This window comes from Bombina bombina, chromosome 2 (assembly GCF_027579735.1).
Source record: "Bombina bombina isolate aBomBom1 chromosome 2, aBomBom1.pri, whole genome shotgun sequence".
NCBI classification, from domain to species: domain Eukaryota; kingdom Metazoa; phylum Chordata; class Amphibia; order Anura; family Bombinatoridae; genus Bombina; species Bombina bombina.
In genome coordinates, this window is record NC_069500.1 from 1,206,374,587 (window position 1) to 1,206,388,807 (window position 14,221).

Below are 14,221 nucleotides of genomic sequence, written 5' to 3' on the forward strand. Positions count from 1 at the left end.
GGCATTATGCTGCTGACCTGCCATGCTGCCCTTCAACTGAGTAAAGTAAAAATCTGGGTGCACTACTTTCCTACCAGAGAGTGGCACAATAGAATGTATGGAGGGGAAGAAGAATATGTAAAAGAGACGGCAATACACTTTCATAAAAAATAAAAAAATAAATCACAAAATGAGTCTACTCTAATACATATAAAAAAAATACTCCAATTAAAATTAGTAAAAATGTTCACTGTCTAGAATATATAGTGGTGATGTCTGTGAAATATGTAAATGCCCCCTGGCCATGATGCACACATAAGTATATAACTGCTAACAGCATGTGGGCTCTGTGAGTGCAAATATTTTACCTGAAGTGCACCGTGCTTACCAAGCTGCAGAAAAAAACTGCTTCCAGTAGAGAGCCCATGTGTTATGTGCAAGCAACAGCAGAGGATGTGTTACTGGTGTACAATGACAACCCAACAGGTGAATGCTAAGGGACAAGTCCCTGCGACACCTGTGGCAGGCTTCTTACTAACTCCCAGAGGGTGCTTTTATGTCACTATCCAGTACTCCATACTTCCTTTCTTCTATTGCTGGCACTGCATGGGAAAAATGGGTCTCAAGTAGATCTGAGAACCCCTGTCAATGAAGAATCTGGAGCACCTCACTTCTTAGCCTTCTCCTGTGGAGGCAAAGATACAACTGATACCAGAGAGGAGGAAAGGATTAAAAGCTCTTGGAATGTTAGGGTATTTTTGCCTCCTCCTAGTGGTCAGGAGTTGAATCCCAGGTGTAATAGTTTATGTACTCTCATCAGCTTATAAGATAAATCAGAACATACAGTTAGAATGATATACTTGGAAAACAAAAAGAGACAAATACCTGCATTCTAGAATGATATCTTGATATAGATAATGTAAGAAGATGTTGTGGATTAAATACCCCATTTGTGTATACATTTTTTAATTTTGTGCAAACATTTTGCTAGTCCCACTCTCACTAAAGAGGCCAGAAAGCAAATTCTGTAACCTAGGTTTTCTTAAAAAAAAATTGGTTATGGACCAACACAGATTTAACACAAAAGCAAGATGTGCTTAATGTTCCTTTTAAAGGGATATGAAACCCAAACATTTTCTTTCGAGTTTTAGACAGAGATTACCATTTTTAAAATGTTTCCAATTTACTTCTATTATCAAATTTGCTTTGTTACCATGATATTCTGCGGTGAAGAGATACCTAGGTAGTCATATGGAAAACTAGATGGCAGGAAATAGTGCTGCCATCTAGTGCTCTTGTAAATAGATAACATTCTTGCAAAAATGCTGCCATATAGTGCTCCAGAAATGAGCTGGCTCCTAAGCTTAAATCTCTGCTTTTCAACATAAGATAGCAAGAGAACATTGAAAATTGATAATAAAAGTAAATTAGAAAGTTTTTTAAAATTACATTCTCAATCTGAATCGTGAAAGAAACATTTTGGGTTTCTTATCCCTTTAATGATGTTGAGAACTAGATGAAACCACTTACCTAGAGCAGGTCAAATCCCTGGAATTCTAAAACTTCATAGCAACTATTTGGTTACTCTATACGTATTATTTAATATGTCATGTAATAATCTAATGTCACATATGAAAGTTTTTTTCTTTACACAATGGCCTCTATTTATCAAGCCGTCAACCGCAAATACGCTGGAATTCCGCAGCGTATTTGTGGCGAGGCTGATTTGCCATAGTTCTCAAGCCCTACAGACCGTCAAAAGTAGAATCTAGTGACGTAACATACGACCAGCCGGACTCAGTCCGACACAGATCGATGGTTACGTCACTCCAGATGTTCCGAACGCAAGACTACTTTTGGAAGTTATCAAAGAACAACTAGGTACGCTCGCCACTATTCCGGCCCAGCGTACCTGGTTTTCCATCCAAGATGGCGTCCCTTGAATTCTGATTGGCTGATAGGATTCTCCAGATGGATGAAGACAGAAGATGCCGCTTGGATGAAGACTTCTGCCGCTTGGAGGACCTCTTCTGCCCGAATTCGATGAAGACTTTTGGCCGGATCGGATGAAGACTTCTGCCCGGCTGGGTGAATACGGCTCAAGGTAGGGTGATCTTCAAGGGGGTAGTGTTAGTTTTTTTTAAGGGGGGTTTGGGTCGGTTTTAGAGTAGGGTTGAGTGTGTGGGTGGTGGGTTTTAATGTTGGGTGGGGGTTGTATTTCTTTTTTTTTCAGGTAAAAGAGCTGATTACTTTGGGGTAATGCCCCGCAAAAGGCCCTTTTAAGGGCTATTTGTAATTTATTTTAGGGTAGGGAATTTTATTATTTTGGGGGGATTTTTTTTTTTATTAGGGGGTTTAGTTTAGGTGTAATTAGTTTAAACTTCTTGTAATTTTTTTTATTTTCTGTAATTTAGTGTTTTTTTTTGTACTTTAGTTAATTTTATTTAATGTTAGGTAATTGTAGTTAATTAATTTAATTTATTTAATGATAGTGTAGTGTTAGGTGTAATTGTAACTTAGGTTAGGATTTATTTTACAGGTAATTTTGTATTTATTTTAGCTAGGTAGCTATTAAATAGTTAATAACTATTTAATAGCTATTGTACCTAGTTAAAATAAATACAAAGTTGCCTGTAAAATAAAAATAAACCCTAAGATAGATACAAATGTAACTATTAGTTATATTGTAGCTATCTTAGGGTTTATTTTATAGGTAAGTATTTAGTTTTAAATAGGAATAATTTAAGTAATAATATTAAATTTAATTAGATGTATTTAAATTATATTTAAGTTAGGGGGGTGTTAGGGTTAGAATTAGGTTTAGGGGTTAATTCATTTAATATAGTGGCGGCGGTGTAGGGGGGGCAGATTAGGGGTTAATAAATGTAATGTAGGTGGCGGCGGTGTAGGGGGGGCAGGATAGATCTTAATAAATGTAATGTAGGTGGCGGCGGGCTCTGGGTGCGGCGGTTTAGAGGGTTAAACAATTTATTTAGTTGCGGCGGGGTCCGGGATCGGCAGGATAGGGGTTAATAACTTTATGTAGGTGGCAGCGGTATAGGGGGTGGCAGATTAGGGGTTAATAGGTATAATGTAGGTGGCGGCGGGGTCCGGGAGCGGCAGTTTAGGGTTAATATATTTATTAGAGTTGCGACGGGGTCCGGGAGCGGCGGTTTAGGGGGTAAAACAGTATAGTATAGTGTGGGTGCTTAGTGACAGGCTAGCAAGAAAGCTGCGAATAAGCCGATGAGCAGCGAGATCGATGACTGTTATTTAACAACAGACCGCTGCTCATCGCACCGTACTTGGTGCGTGGCTTTTTGACAGTTTTCTTGATAAATTTGGCGAACGTATTCAGGTCCGCAGCGGCGATTTTAGTCGAGCTTAGGCGAGCGCATTGGGGCGTGCGAATGCAGGAAAGTAGACAGCTTGTTAAATAGAGGCCAATATCTGCATTAAATGGTAAATTAATGTTTGAAATTAGTACCTCTTTCTGTAGATACACATTAGTGCTAAAAAAATATTGGTTGCCCAGTAAAGTAACTTACTTCTCCTTTTTCCAACATCACCTTTGGAGGTAGCAGCCTCATTAAGAAGTACCATTCCCATTGTGATAGCAGCATCTAAACAAGTTGTTAAGGATCATGTGTTATATGCTTTTCTATTATGATTCCCTACTATTATAACAAAAGTAATCATTACAATGAATACAGTAATGTAATCCTGATATACCTACATTTGTAAAATGCTAAGCTAAAACTTGTGAACATCGGTTGCATTATACTTGTTCCATTTGAATTCTCAATTATTTCCAAAAATGTAAGCATCAAAGCTAATATTCTAGACTTTTGCTACTCACATATGTACAGTATATATTTTGAAAAGCTGTAATAACCCATACTTTTAATCTCTGTAAAAAAAAATATATAATACCAGTGACAAAATTTAATACAGCAGATTTAGTATATTTTTAGCTTTCATAGATTAATTGTAATTAATGCCACAATTTACTGCTTATAGAACTCATGACAGATGGTAGTTGTCCAGAAGACGGATGACACGTTAATAGATTTTATATATCTTATGACAAGATTGATCAGTATTTTATTGGCAAATTATATGATTTGCAATTAATTTGATTAGAAACATATATTATTTTGTATGCAGATTGTATTAAAGTAAGCTTAAAGGGACACTCAAGTCAAAATAAACTGTTATGATTCAGATAGAGCACGCAGTTTTAAGACACTTTCCAATTTGCTTCCATTATCAAATTTTGCACAGAGTTTTTATATTTACACTTTGTGGGGAACAAGCTCCTACTAGGGTTGCCAGGTGCCTGCAACAAAAGTACCGGACAAATAACAGGGGGGGGGAATTGGGATGTGAGAGAAAATGGGTACAATTTTTTTTAAGTGTGTATACATATATATATATTTTTCCCATTTGGCCAGATGCGGTGACTAACCTTTCCAGTTGTGATTTTATCTTAGCTGTGAGCCAGCTGGTGAGTGCTGGTGTCTCTATGTGTTGTATTACTTTTTGTTTGTAATCCCCCTTGTTTCTTGCACCCATTCCGGACTGGGGTTAACTGCCTGTGGCTCTGGTGACATCACAGCTTTTTTGGAGTGCTATTTAGCACCCAGGGCTGGATGTTGCTGAGTCACTGGATGTGTACCTAGTCCGGTCTTGGAGTGCAGTTCCCTTCCGTGTTTTGTATTTCTCTGGGTGATTACATCCACCTGTGCACCCCTTCTTTGTTCTCAGTTTGTTTGGCTTTGTGAGCTCGCATGGTGTGGCTGTGTTAGGGACTCAGGCAGTGGAAAGGACCTTGACGTGGTGCCTGAGCTTTTCCCATTTGGCGAGATGCGGTAACTAACCTTTCCAGTTGTGATTTTATCTTAGCTGTGAGCTAGCTGGTGAGTGCTGGGTGTCTCTATGTGTTGTACTACTTTTTGTTTGTAATCCCCCTTGTTTCTTGCACCCATTCCGGACTGGGGTTAACTGCTTGTGGCTCTGGTGACATCACAGCTTTTTTGGAGTGCTATTTAGCACCCAGGGCTGGATGTTGCTGAGTCACTGGGTGTGTACCTAGTACGGTCTTGGAGTGCAGTTCCCTTCAGTGTTTTATTTATATATATATACACACACACACACACAAAAACATATATATATATACACACATACATATATAGATATATAGATATATATATACACACATACACACACACATACATACATATATATATATATATATATATACACACACATACACACAAACATACATACATACACACACATACATACATACACACACACATACATACACACACATACATACACACACACATACATCCACACACATACATACACACAAACACATACACACACACACATACATACATCCACACGCATACACACACACATGCACACACACATGCATGCACACACACATACATACATACACACATACATACATACACACACACACACACACACATGCATACACACACATGCATACACACACATACATACACACACATACATACACACACTGAGTAGGAAAAAAGAGAATTAAAAAAAGAAGATTATGCACTTAACTAGTGCTACACAGCTCAGATAGCACATTCAATGAAAATGGTGTCAAATAATTATTTACATACATTAGAAAAATAAGGAAAACACTCCAGCAGTCATAATAGAGTTGTGGAGGTGAGAGGGCAGACTTACATCTCTTCTGTGCTGGCAGTGTACACTGTACAGGCTAGAGAGAACGTCTGCAAATCAAACCAGTGACACTTCTGGAACTCTTCTCTACAGACTGCAGCCGTAAGATGCCCCGCCCCCACAACAACCCCGAAACTGTAGCACATCTCTGAAAGGGGAGGGGGCACAAGTTTCACTTCACTTTGCTAATCCCACGCTGTGAAAGACTAGACAGCATGGGTAAAAGGGATAGGATGCGCTTCAGGTCAGGAAAGCAGATAAAAAGCCTTGATCTCACAGATCATATGTCCGGTATTTTTCTACAAATTTTACCAGACAGCTGTCTGAAAAAAATGGACTGTCCGGTTGAATACCGGGCACCTGGCAACCATAGCTCCTACTGAGCATGTGCACCAGATCACAGGGTATACATATACTCGTCTGTCCCATTATACAGGAGGCTGGAAAATGGGAGAAAAAATACATTTTCCAGAATAAAGACTCCTTATTTGAAATTGAGAGTAGGGGGCCAATTTATTAATGTGTTGGCGGACATGATCTGCTGTAGCGGATCATGTCCCCCCCACATCGATAAATGCCGACAGCATATGCTGTCGGCATTTATCATTGCACAAGCATTTTGTGTGAAATGCTTGTGCAATGCTGCTGCTAGCCGGGGGTGTCAATCATCCCGATCATATCCAATCGGGATGATTGCTGTCTGCCACCTCAGAGGTGGCGTACGAGTTAACGAGCAGCGGTCTTAAGACTGCTGCTTCTTAACTTAAGTTTCCGGCGGTTCGAGCAGAAACAGCAGCATACGCTGCTTCTTAAATCGGCCACTAGGTGTTACTGTACTAGTTAATTATGCAATTCTACTGCATTTAGTGGTCATTTAAAATTGAAAAAAGGAAAGAAAGAAAAGATGACAATTTATATTCCCCCTTAAAAAAAAAAAAAAAAATCAATCTACAACATCATACAGAAAAGTGAACCACAAAAAGCCTGTCAATAATAAAAAAAGGGACATAAAACCCCAACATTTTATTTCATGATTCAAACAGAACATACCATTTTAAACAACTTTCCAATTTACTTCTATTATCTAATTTGCTTTATTCTCTTGCTATCTGTTGCTGAGGAGCATACCTAGGTAGGCTCAGGAGCTGGGCGCTAGCTGCTGATTGGTGACTTTACATATATGTCTCTTGTCATTGGCTTACCAATGTGTTTAGCTAGCTCCCAGTAGTGCATTGATGCTCCTTCAATTAAGCATACTAAGAGAATGAAGCAAACTTGATAATAGAAGTAAATAGGAAAGTTGTTTAAAATTGTTTTGGGTTTCATGTTCCTTTATGTGATTGTGTGTATGGAGAAAGTGTCATGAGTGTGTGTATGGAGAAAGTGTCATGAGTGTGTGTATGGAGAAAGTGTCATGAGTGTGTGTATGGAGAAAGTGCCATGAGTGTGTGTATGGAGAAAGTGCCATGAGTGTGTGTATGGAGAAAGTGCCATGAGTGTGTGTATGGAGAAAGTGCCATGAGTGTGTGTATGGAGAAAGTGTCATGAGTGTGTGTATGGAGAAAGTGTCATGAGTGTGTGTATGGAGAAAGTGCCATGAGTGTGTGTATGGAGAAAGTGCCATGAGTGTGTGTATGGAGAAAGTGCCATGAGTGTGTGTATGGAGAAAGTGCCATGAGTGTGTGTATGGAGAAAGTGCCATGAGTGTGTGTATGGAGAAAGTGCCATGAGTGTGTGTATGGAGAAAGTGCCATGAGTGTGTGTATGGAGAAAGTGCCATGAGTGTGTGTATGGAGAAAGTGTCATGAGTGTGTGTATGGAGAAAGTGCCATGAGTGTGTGTATGGAGAAAGTGCCATTAGTGTGTGTATGGAGAAAGTGCCATTAGTGTGTGTATGGAGAAAGTGCCATTAGTGTGTGTATGGAGAAAGTGCCATGAGTGTGTTTATGGAGAAAGTGCCATTAGTGTGTGTATGGAGAAAGTGCCATTAGCGTGTGTATGGAGAAAGTGCCATTAGCGTGTGTATGGAGAAAGTGCCATGAGCGTGTGTATGGAGAAAGTGTCATGAGTGTGTGTATGGAGAAAGTGCCATGAGTGTGTGTATGGAGAAAGTGTCATGAGTGTGTGTATGGAGAAAGTGCCATGAGTGTGTGTATGGAGAAAGTGCCATGAGTGTGTGTATGGAGAAAGTGCCATTAGTGTGTGTATGGAGAAAGTGCCATGAGTGTGTGTATGGAGAAAGTGCCATTAGTGTGTGTATGGAGAAAGTGCCATGAGTGTGTGTATGGAGAAAGTGCCATTAGTGTGTGTATGGAGAAAGTGCTATTAGTGTGTGTATGGAGAAAGTGCCATGAGTGTGTGTATGGAGAAAGTGCCATGAGTGTGTGTATGGAGAAAGTGCCATGAGTGTGTGTATGGAGAAAGTGCCATTAGTGTGTGTATGGAGAAAGTGCCATGAGTGTGTGTATGGAGAAAGTGCCATTAGTGTGTGTATGGAGAAAGTGCCATTAGTGTGTGTATGGAGAAAGTGCCATTAGTGTGTGTATGGAGAAAGTGCCATGAGTGTGTTTATGGAGAAAGTGCCATGAGTGTGTGTATGGAGAAAGTGCCATTAGTGTGTGTATGGAGAAAGTGCCATGAGTGTGTTTATGGAGAAAGTGCCATGAGTGTGTTTATGGAGAAAGTGCCATTAGTGTGTGTATGGAGAAAGTGCTATTAGTGTGTGTATGGAGAAAGTGCCATGAGTGTGTGTATGGAGAAAGTGCCATGAGTGTGTGTATGGAGAAAGTGCCATGAGTGTGTGTATGGAGAAAGTGCCATGAGTGTGTGTATGGAGAAAGTGCCATGAGTGTGTGTATGGAGAAAGTGCCATGAGTGTGTGTATGGAGAAAGTGCCATTAGTGTGTGTATGGAGAAAGTGCCATGAGTGTGTGTATGGAGAAAGTGCCATGAGTGTGTGTATGGAGAAAGTGCCATGAGTGTGTGTATGGAGAAAGTGCAATGAGTGTGTGTATGGAGAAAGTGCCATGAGTGTGTGTATGGAGAAAGTGCCATGAGTGTGTGTATGGAGAAAGTGCAATGAGTGTGTGTATGGAGAAAGTGCAATGAGTGTGTGTATGGAGAAAGTGCCATGAGTGTGTGTATGGAGAAAGTGCCATTAGTGTGTGTATGGAGAAAGTGCCATGAGTGTGTGTATGGAGAAAGTGCCATTAGTGTGTGTATGGAGAAAGTGCTATTAGTGTGTTTATGGAGAAAGTGCCATTAGTGTGTGTATGGAGAAAGTGCTATTAGTGTGTTTATGGAGAAAGTGCCATGAGTGTGTGTATGGAGAAAGTGCAATGAGTGTGTGTATGGAGAAAGTGCCATGAGTGTGTGTATGGAGAAAGTGCCATTAGTATGTGTATGGATAAAGTGCCATGAGTGTGTGTATGGAGAAAGTGCCATGAGTGTGTGTATGGAGAAAGTGCCATGAGTGTGTGTATGGAGAAAGTGCCATGAGTGTGTGTATGGAGAAAGTGCCATGAGTGTGTGTATGGAGAAAGTGCCATGAGTGTGTGTATGGAGAAAGTGCCATTAGTGTGTGTATGGAGAAAGTGCCATTAGTGTGTGTATGGAGAAAGTGCCATGAGTGTGTGTATGGAGAAAGTGCCATGAGTGTGTGTATGGAGAAAGTGCCATTAGTGTGTGTATGGAGAAAGTGTCATGAGTGTGTGTATGGAGAAAGTGCCATGAGTGTGTGTATGGAGAAAGTGCCATGAGTGTGTGTATGGAGAAAGTGCCATTAGTGTGTGTATGGAGAAAGTGCCATGAGTGTGTGTATGGAGAAAGTGCCATTAGTGTGTGTATGGAGAAAGTGCCATTAGTGTGTGTATGGAGAAAGTGCCATGAGTGTGTTTATGGAGAAAGTGCCATGAGTGTGTGTATGGAGAAAGTGCCATTAGTGTGTGTATGGAGAAAGTGCCATGAGTGTGTTTATGGAGAAAGTGCCATGAGTGTGTTTATGGAGAAAGTGCCATTAGTGTGTGTATGGAGAAAGTGTTATTAGTGTGTGTATGGAGAAAGTGCCATGAGTGTGTGTATGGAGAAAGTGCCATGAGTGTGTGTATGGAGAAAGTGCCATGAGTGTGTGTATGGAGAAAGTGCCATGAGTGTGTGTATGGAGAAAGTGCCATGAGTGTGTGTATGGAGAAAGTGCCATGAGTGTGTGTATGGAGAAAGTGCCATTAGTGTGTGTATGGAGAAAGTGCCATGAGTGTGTGTATGGAGAAAGTGCCATGAGTGTGTGTATGGAGAAAGTGCCATGAGTGTGTGTATGGAGAAAGTGCCATGAGTGTGTGTATGGAGAAAGTGCCATGAGTGTGTGTATGGAGAAAGTGCAATGAGTGTGTGTATGGAGAAAGTGCAATGAGTGTGTGTATGGAGAAAGTGCAATGAGTGTGTGTATGGAGAAAGTGCCATGAGTGTGTGTATGGAGAAAATGCCATTAGTGTGTGTATGGAGAAAGTGCCATGAGTGTGTGTATGGAGAAAGTGCCATTAGTGTGTGTATGGAGAAAGTGCTATTAGTGTGTTTATGGAGAAAGTGCCATTAGTGTGTGTATGGAGAAAGTGCTATTAGTGTGTTTATGGAGAAAGTGCCATGAGTGTGTGTATGGAGAAAGTGCAATGAGTGTGTGTATGGAGAAAGTGCCATGAGTGTGTGTATGGAGAAAGTGCCATTAGTGTGTGTATGGAGAAAGTGCCATTAGTGTGTGTATGGAGAAAGTGCCATTAGTGTGTGTATGGAGAAAGTGCCATTAGTGTGTGTATGGAGAAAGTGCAATGAGTGTGTGTATGGAGAAAGTGCCATTAGTGTGTGTATGGAGAAAGTGCCATGAGTGTGTGTATGGAGAAAGTGCAATTAGTGTGTTTATGGAGAAAGTGCCATTAGTGTGTTTATGGAGAAAGTGCCATGAGTGTGTTTATGGAGAAAGTGCCATTAGTGTGTGTATGGAGAAAGTGCCATTAGTGTGTGTATGGAGAAAGTACCATGAGTGTGTGTATGGAGAAAGTGCAATGAGTGTGTGTATGGAGAAAGTGCCATTAGTGTGTGTATGGAGAAAGTGCCATGAGTGTGTGTATGGAGAAAGTGCCATAAGTGTGTGTATGTAGAAAGTGCTATGAGTGTGTGTATGGAGAAAGTCTTGTGTTTTATGTCTAAGTCTAAGTGAAATTTAGGGCCAGATTATAAGTGGAGCGCAATATATCGATTTCGCTGAAGCAATATTTGCACTCCACTTTGTAATACCAGCGTCAGAGACAACATCAGAACCTGGCGCAGTGAAGGGGTAAGCAGTGCAGCGATGGCAGCATTTTTAAAAAAATATATACAGTATGTATATGATTAAATATATATATATGTGTATTTACACATATTAACACATAGATATATATGTATATTGTCCCATACATATATATTTACTGGGAACACACAGTTCCTATAGACCGCAATGTAAATGCACTTTTGAGTGCGTTTTTTTTCTCACACCCCCCTCCCACCAACTGTAGACCTCAAAAACAAAATGTATGCTTACCTGATAAATTTCTTTCTCTTGTGATGTATCGAGTCCACGGTTTCATCCATTACTTGTGGGATATTCTCCTTCCCAACAGGAAGTGGCAAAGAGAGCACCCACAGCAGAGCTTTCTATATAGCTCCTCCCCTAACTCCATTCGACTGAAGGTTAGGAAGAAAAAGGAGAAACCATAGGGTGCAGTGGTGACTGTAGTTTTACAAAAATCAATACCTGACTTAAATAGACAGGGCGGGCCGTGGACTCGATACATCACAAAGAGAAAGAAATTTATCAGGTAAGCATAAATTTTGTTGTAAGATGTATCGAGTCCACGGTTTCATCCATTACTTGTGGGATACCAATACCAAAGCTTTAGGACACGGATGAAGGGAGGGACAAGACAGGTACCTAAACGGAAGGCACCACTGCTTGTAGAACCTTTCTCCCAAAAATAGCCTCCGAAGAAGCAAAAGTATCAAATTTGGAAAAAGTATGAAGCGAAGACCAAGTCGCCGCCTTACAAATCTCTTCAACAGAAGCCTCATTTTTAAAAGCCCATGTGGAAGCTACCACTCTAGTAGAGTGAGCTGTAATCCTTTCAGGAGGCTGCTGGCCAGCAGTCTCATAAGCCAAACGGATGATGCTTTTCAGCCAAAAAGAAAGAGAGGTTGCCGTAGCCTTTTGACCTCTCTGCTTTCCAGAATAGACAACAAACAAGGAAGCTGTTTAACGAAAATCTTTAGTTGCTTGCAAATAGAATTTTAAAGCACGAACCACATCCAGATTGTGCAACAGACGTTCCTTCTTGGAAGAAGGATTAGGACACAGAGAGGGAACAACAATTTCCTGATTGATGTTCCTAGTAGAAAAAACCTTAGGAAGAAATCCAGGTTTGGTACGCAAAACTACCTTATATGCATGGAAAATAAGATAAGGTGAATCACACTGTAAAGCAGATAACTCAGAAACTCTTCAAGCCGAAGAGATAGCTACTAAAAACAGAACTTTCCAAGATAAAAGCTTGATATCTATGGAATGCATAGGTTCAAACGGAATCCCTTGAAGAACTTTAAGAACTAAATTTAAGCTCCACGGCGGAAGAACAGGTTTAAACACAGGCTTTATTCTAACTAAAGCCTGACAAAACGCCTGAACGTCTGGGACATCTGCCAGACGCTTGTGCAATAGAATAGACAGAGCAGATATCTGTCCCTTTAAGGAACTAGCTGATAATCCTTTTTCCAATCCTTCTTGGAGAAAAGATAATATCCTAGGAATCCTGACTTTACTCCATATCTTATGATAGATTTTCCTGGTGACAGGCTTTCGAGCCTGAATCAAGGTATCAATGACTGACTCGGAGAAACCACGTTTTGATAAAATCAAGCGTTCAATCTCCAAGCAGTCAGACGCAGAGAAATTAGATTTGGATGTTTGAATGGACCTTGGATTAGAAGGTCCTGCCGCATCAGCAGAGTCCATGGTGGAAAGGATGACATGTCCACCAGATCTGCATACCAAGTCCTGCATGGCCACACAGGTGCTATCAAAATCACTGAAGCTCTCTCCTGCTTGATTCTGGCAATCAGACGAGGAAGGAGAGGGAATGGTGGAAACACATAAGCCAGGCTGAAGGACCAGGGCACTGCTAGAGCATCTATCAGTGCTGCCTGGGGATCCCTTGACCTGGACCTGTAACAAGGAAGCTTGGCGTTCTGACGAGACGCCATCAGATCCAGTTCTGGTTTGCCCCATAGTTGAATCAGTTGGGCAAATACCTCCGTTCCCACTCCCCCGGATGAAAAGTCTGACGATTTAGAAAATCCGCCTCCCAGTTCTCTACCCCTGGGATATGGATTGCTGAAAGATGGCAAGAGTGGGACTCTGCCCATCGGATTATTTTGGAAACCTCTATCATCGCTAGGGAACTCCTTGTTCCCCCCTGATGATTGATATAGGCTACAGTTGTGATGTTGTCCGACTGAAATCTGATGAACTTGGCAGCAGCCAGTTGAGGCCACGCCTGGAGAGCATTGAATATCGCTCTTAGTTCTAGAATGTTTATCGGGAGGAGGGCCTCCTCCTGAGTCCACAAACCCTGTGCTTCCAGGGAGTTCCAGACTGCGCCCCAGCCCAGAAGGCTGGCATCTGTCGTTACTATAGTCCACTCTGGCCTTCGGAAACACATTCCCCTGGACAGATGGTCCTGAGACAACCACCAGAGAAGAGAATCTCTGGTCTCTTGATCCAGATCTATCTGCGGAGATAGATCTGTATAATCCCCATTCCACTGATTAAGCATGCATAGCTGCAGTGGTCTGAGATGTATGCGGGCAAACGGAACTATATCCATTGCTGCTACCATTAGGCCGATTACCTCCATACACTGACGGCCGAGAAATGGAACGAAGAGCTCGGCAAGATGTTAGAAGTTTTAATTTCCTGACCTCTGTCAGAAATTTTTTAATTTCTACTGAGTCTATCAGAGTCCCTAGGAAGGAAACCCTTGTGAGGGGGGAGAGAGAACTCTTTTCTATGTTCACCTTCCACCCTTGAGATTCGTGTGGGACTTGGCTATTTGAAGAGTCAACGCCTGAATTAAGATGTCGTCTAGATAGGGAGCCACTGCTATGTCCCGCGGCCTTAGAACCGACAAGAGGGACCCTAGTACTTTTGTAAAGACTCTGGGAGCCGTGGCCAACCTGAAGGGAAGATCCACAAACTGTTAATGCCTGTCCAGGAAGGCGAACCTGAGGAACTGGTGATGATTTCTGTGGATCGGAATGTGTAGATACGCATCCTTTAAGTCCACGGTGGTCATATATTGACACTCCTGGATCATTGGCAAAATAGTCTGAATCGTCTCCATCTTGAAGGATGGAACTCTGAGGAATTTGTTTAGGATCTTGAGATCCAAGATCTGTCTGAAAATTCCTTCTTTTTTGGGAACCACGAACAGGT

General features: G+C 41.3%; 1 protein-coding gene across 1 annotated transcript in view; it reads right to left on the reverse strand.

Annotated features, from left to right (window-relative positions):
- Positions 1 to 14,221, reverse strand: part of TUSC3 (tumor suppressor candidate 3) — a 598,639-nt gene that overhangs the window by 39,496 nt on the left and 544,922 nt on the right. The window contains exon 8 of the mRNA XM_053703931.1: positions 3,528 to 3,602. Coding sequence (XP_053559906.1) covers positions 3,528 to 3,602 — 75 coding nt within the window. The remainder of the gene's footprint in view (positions 1 to 3,527; positions 3,603 to 14,221) is intronic.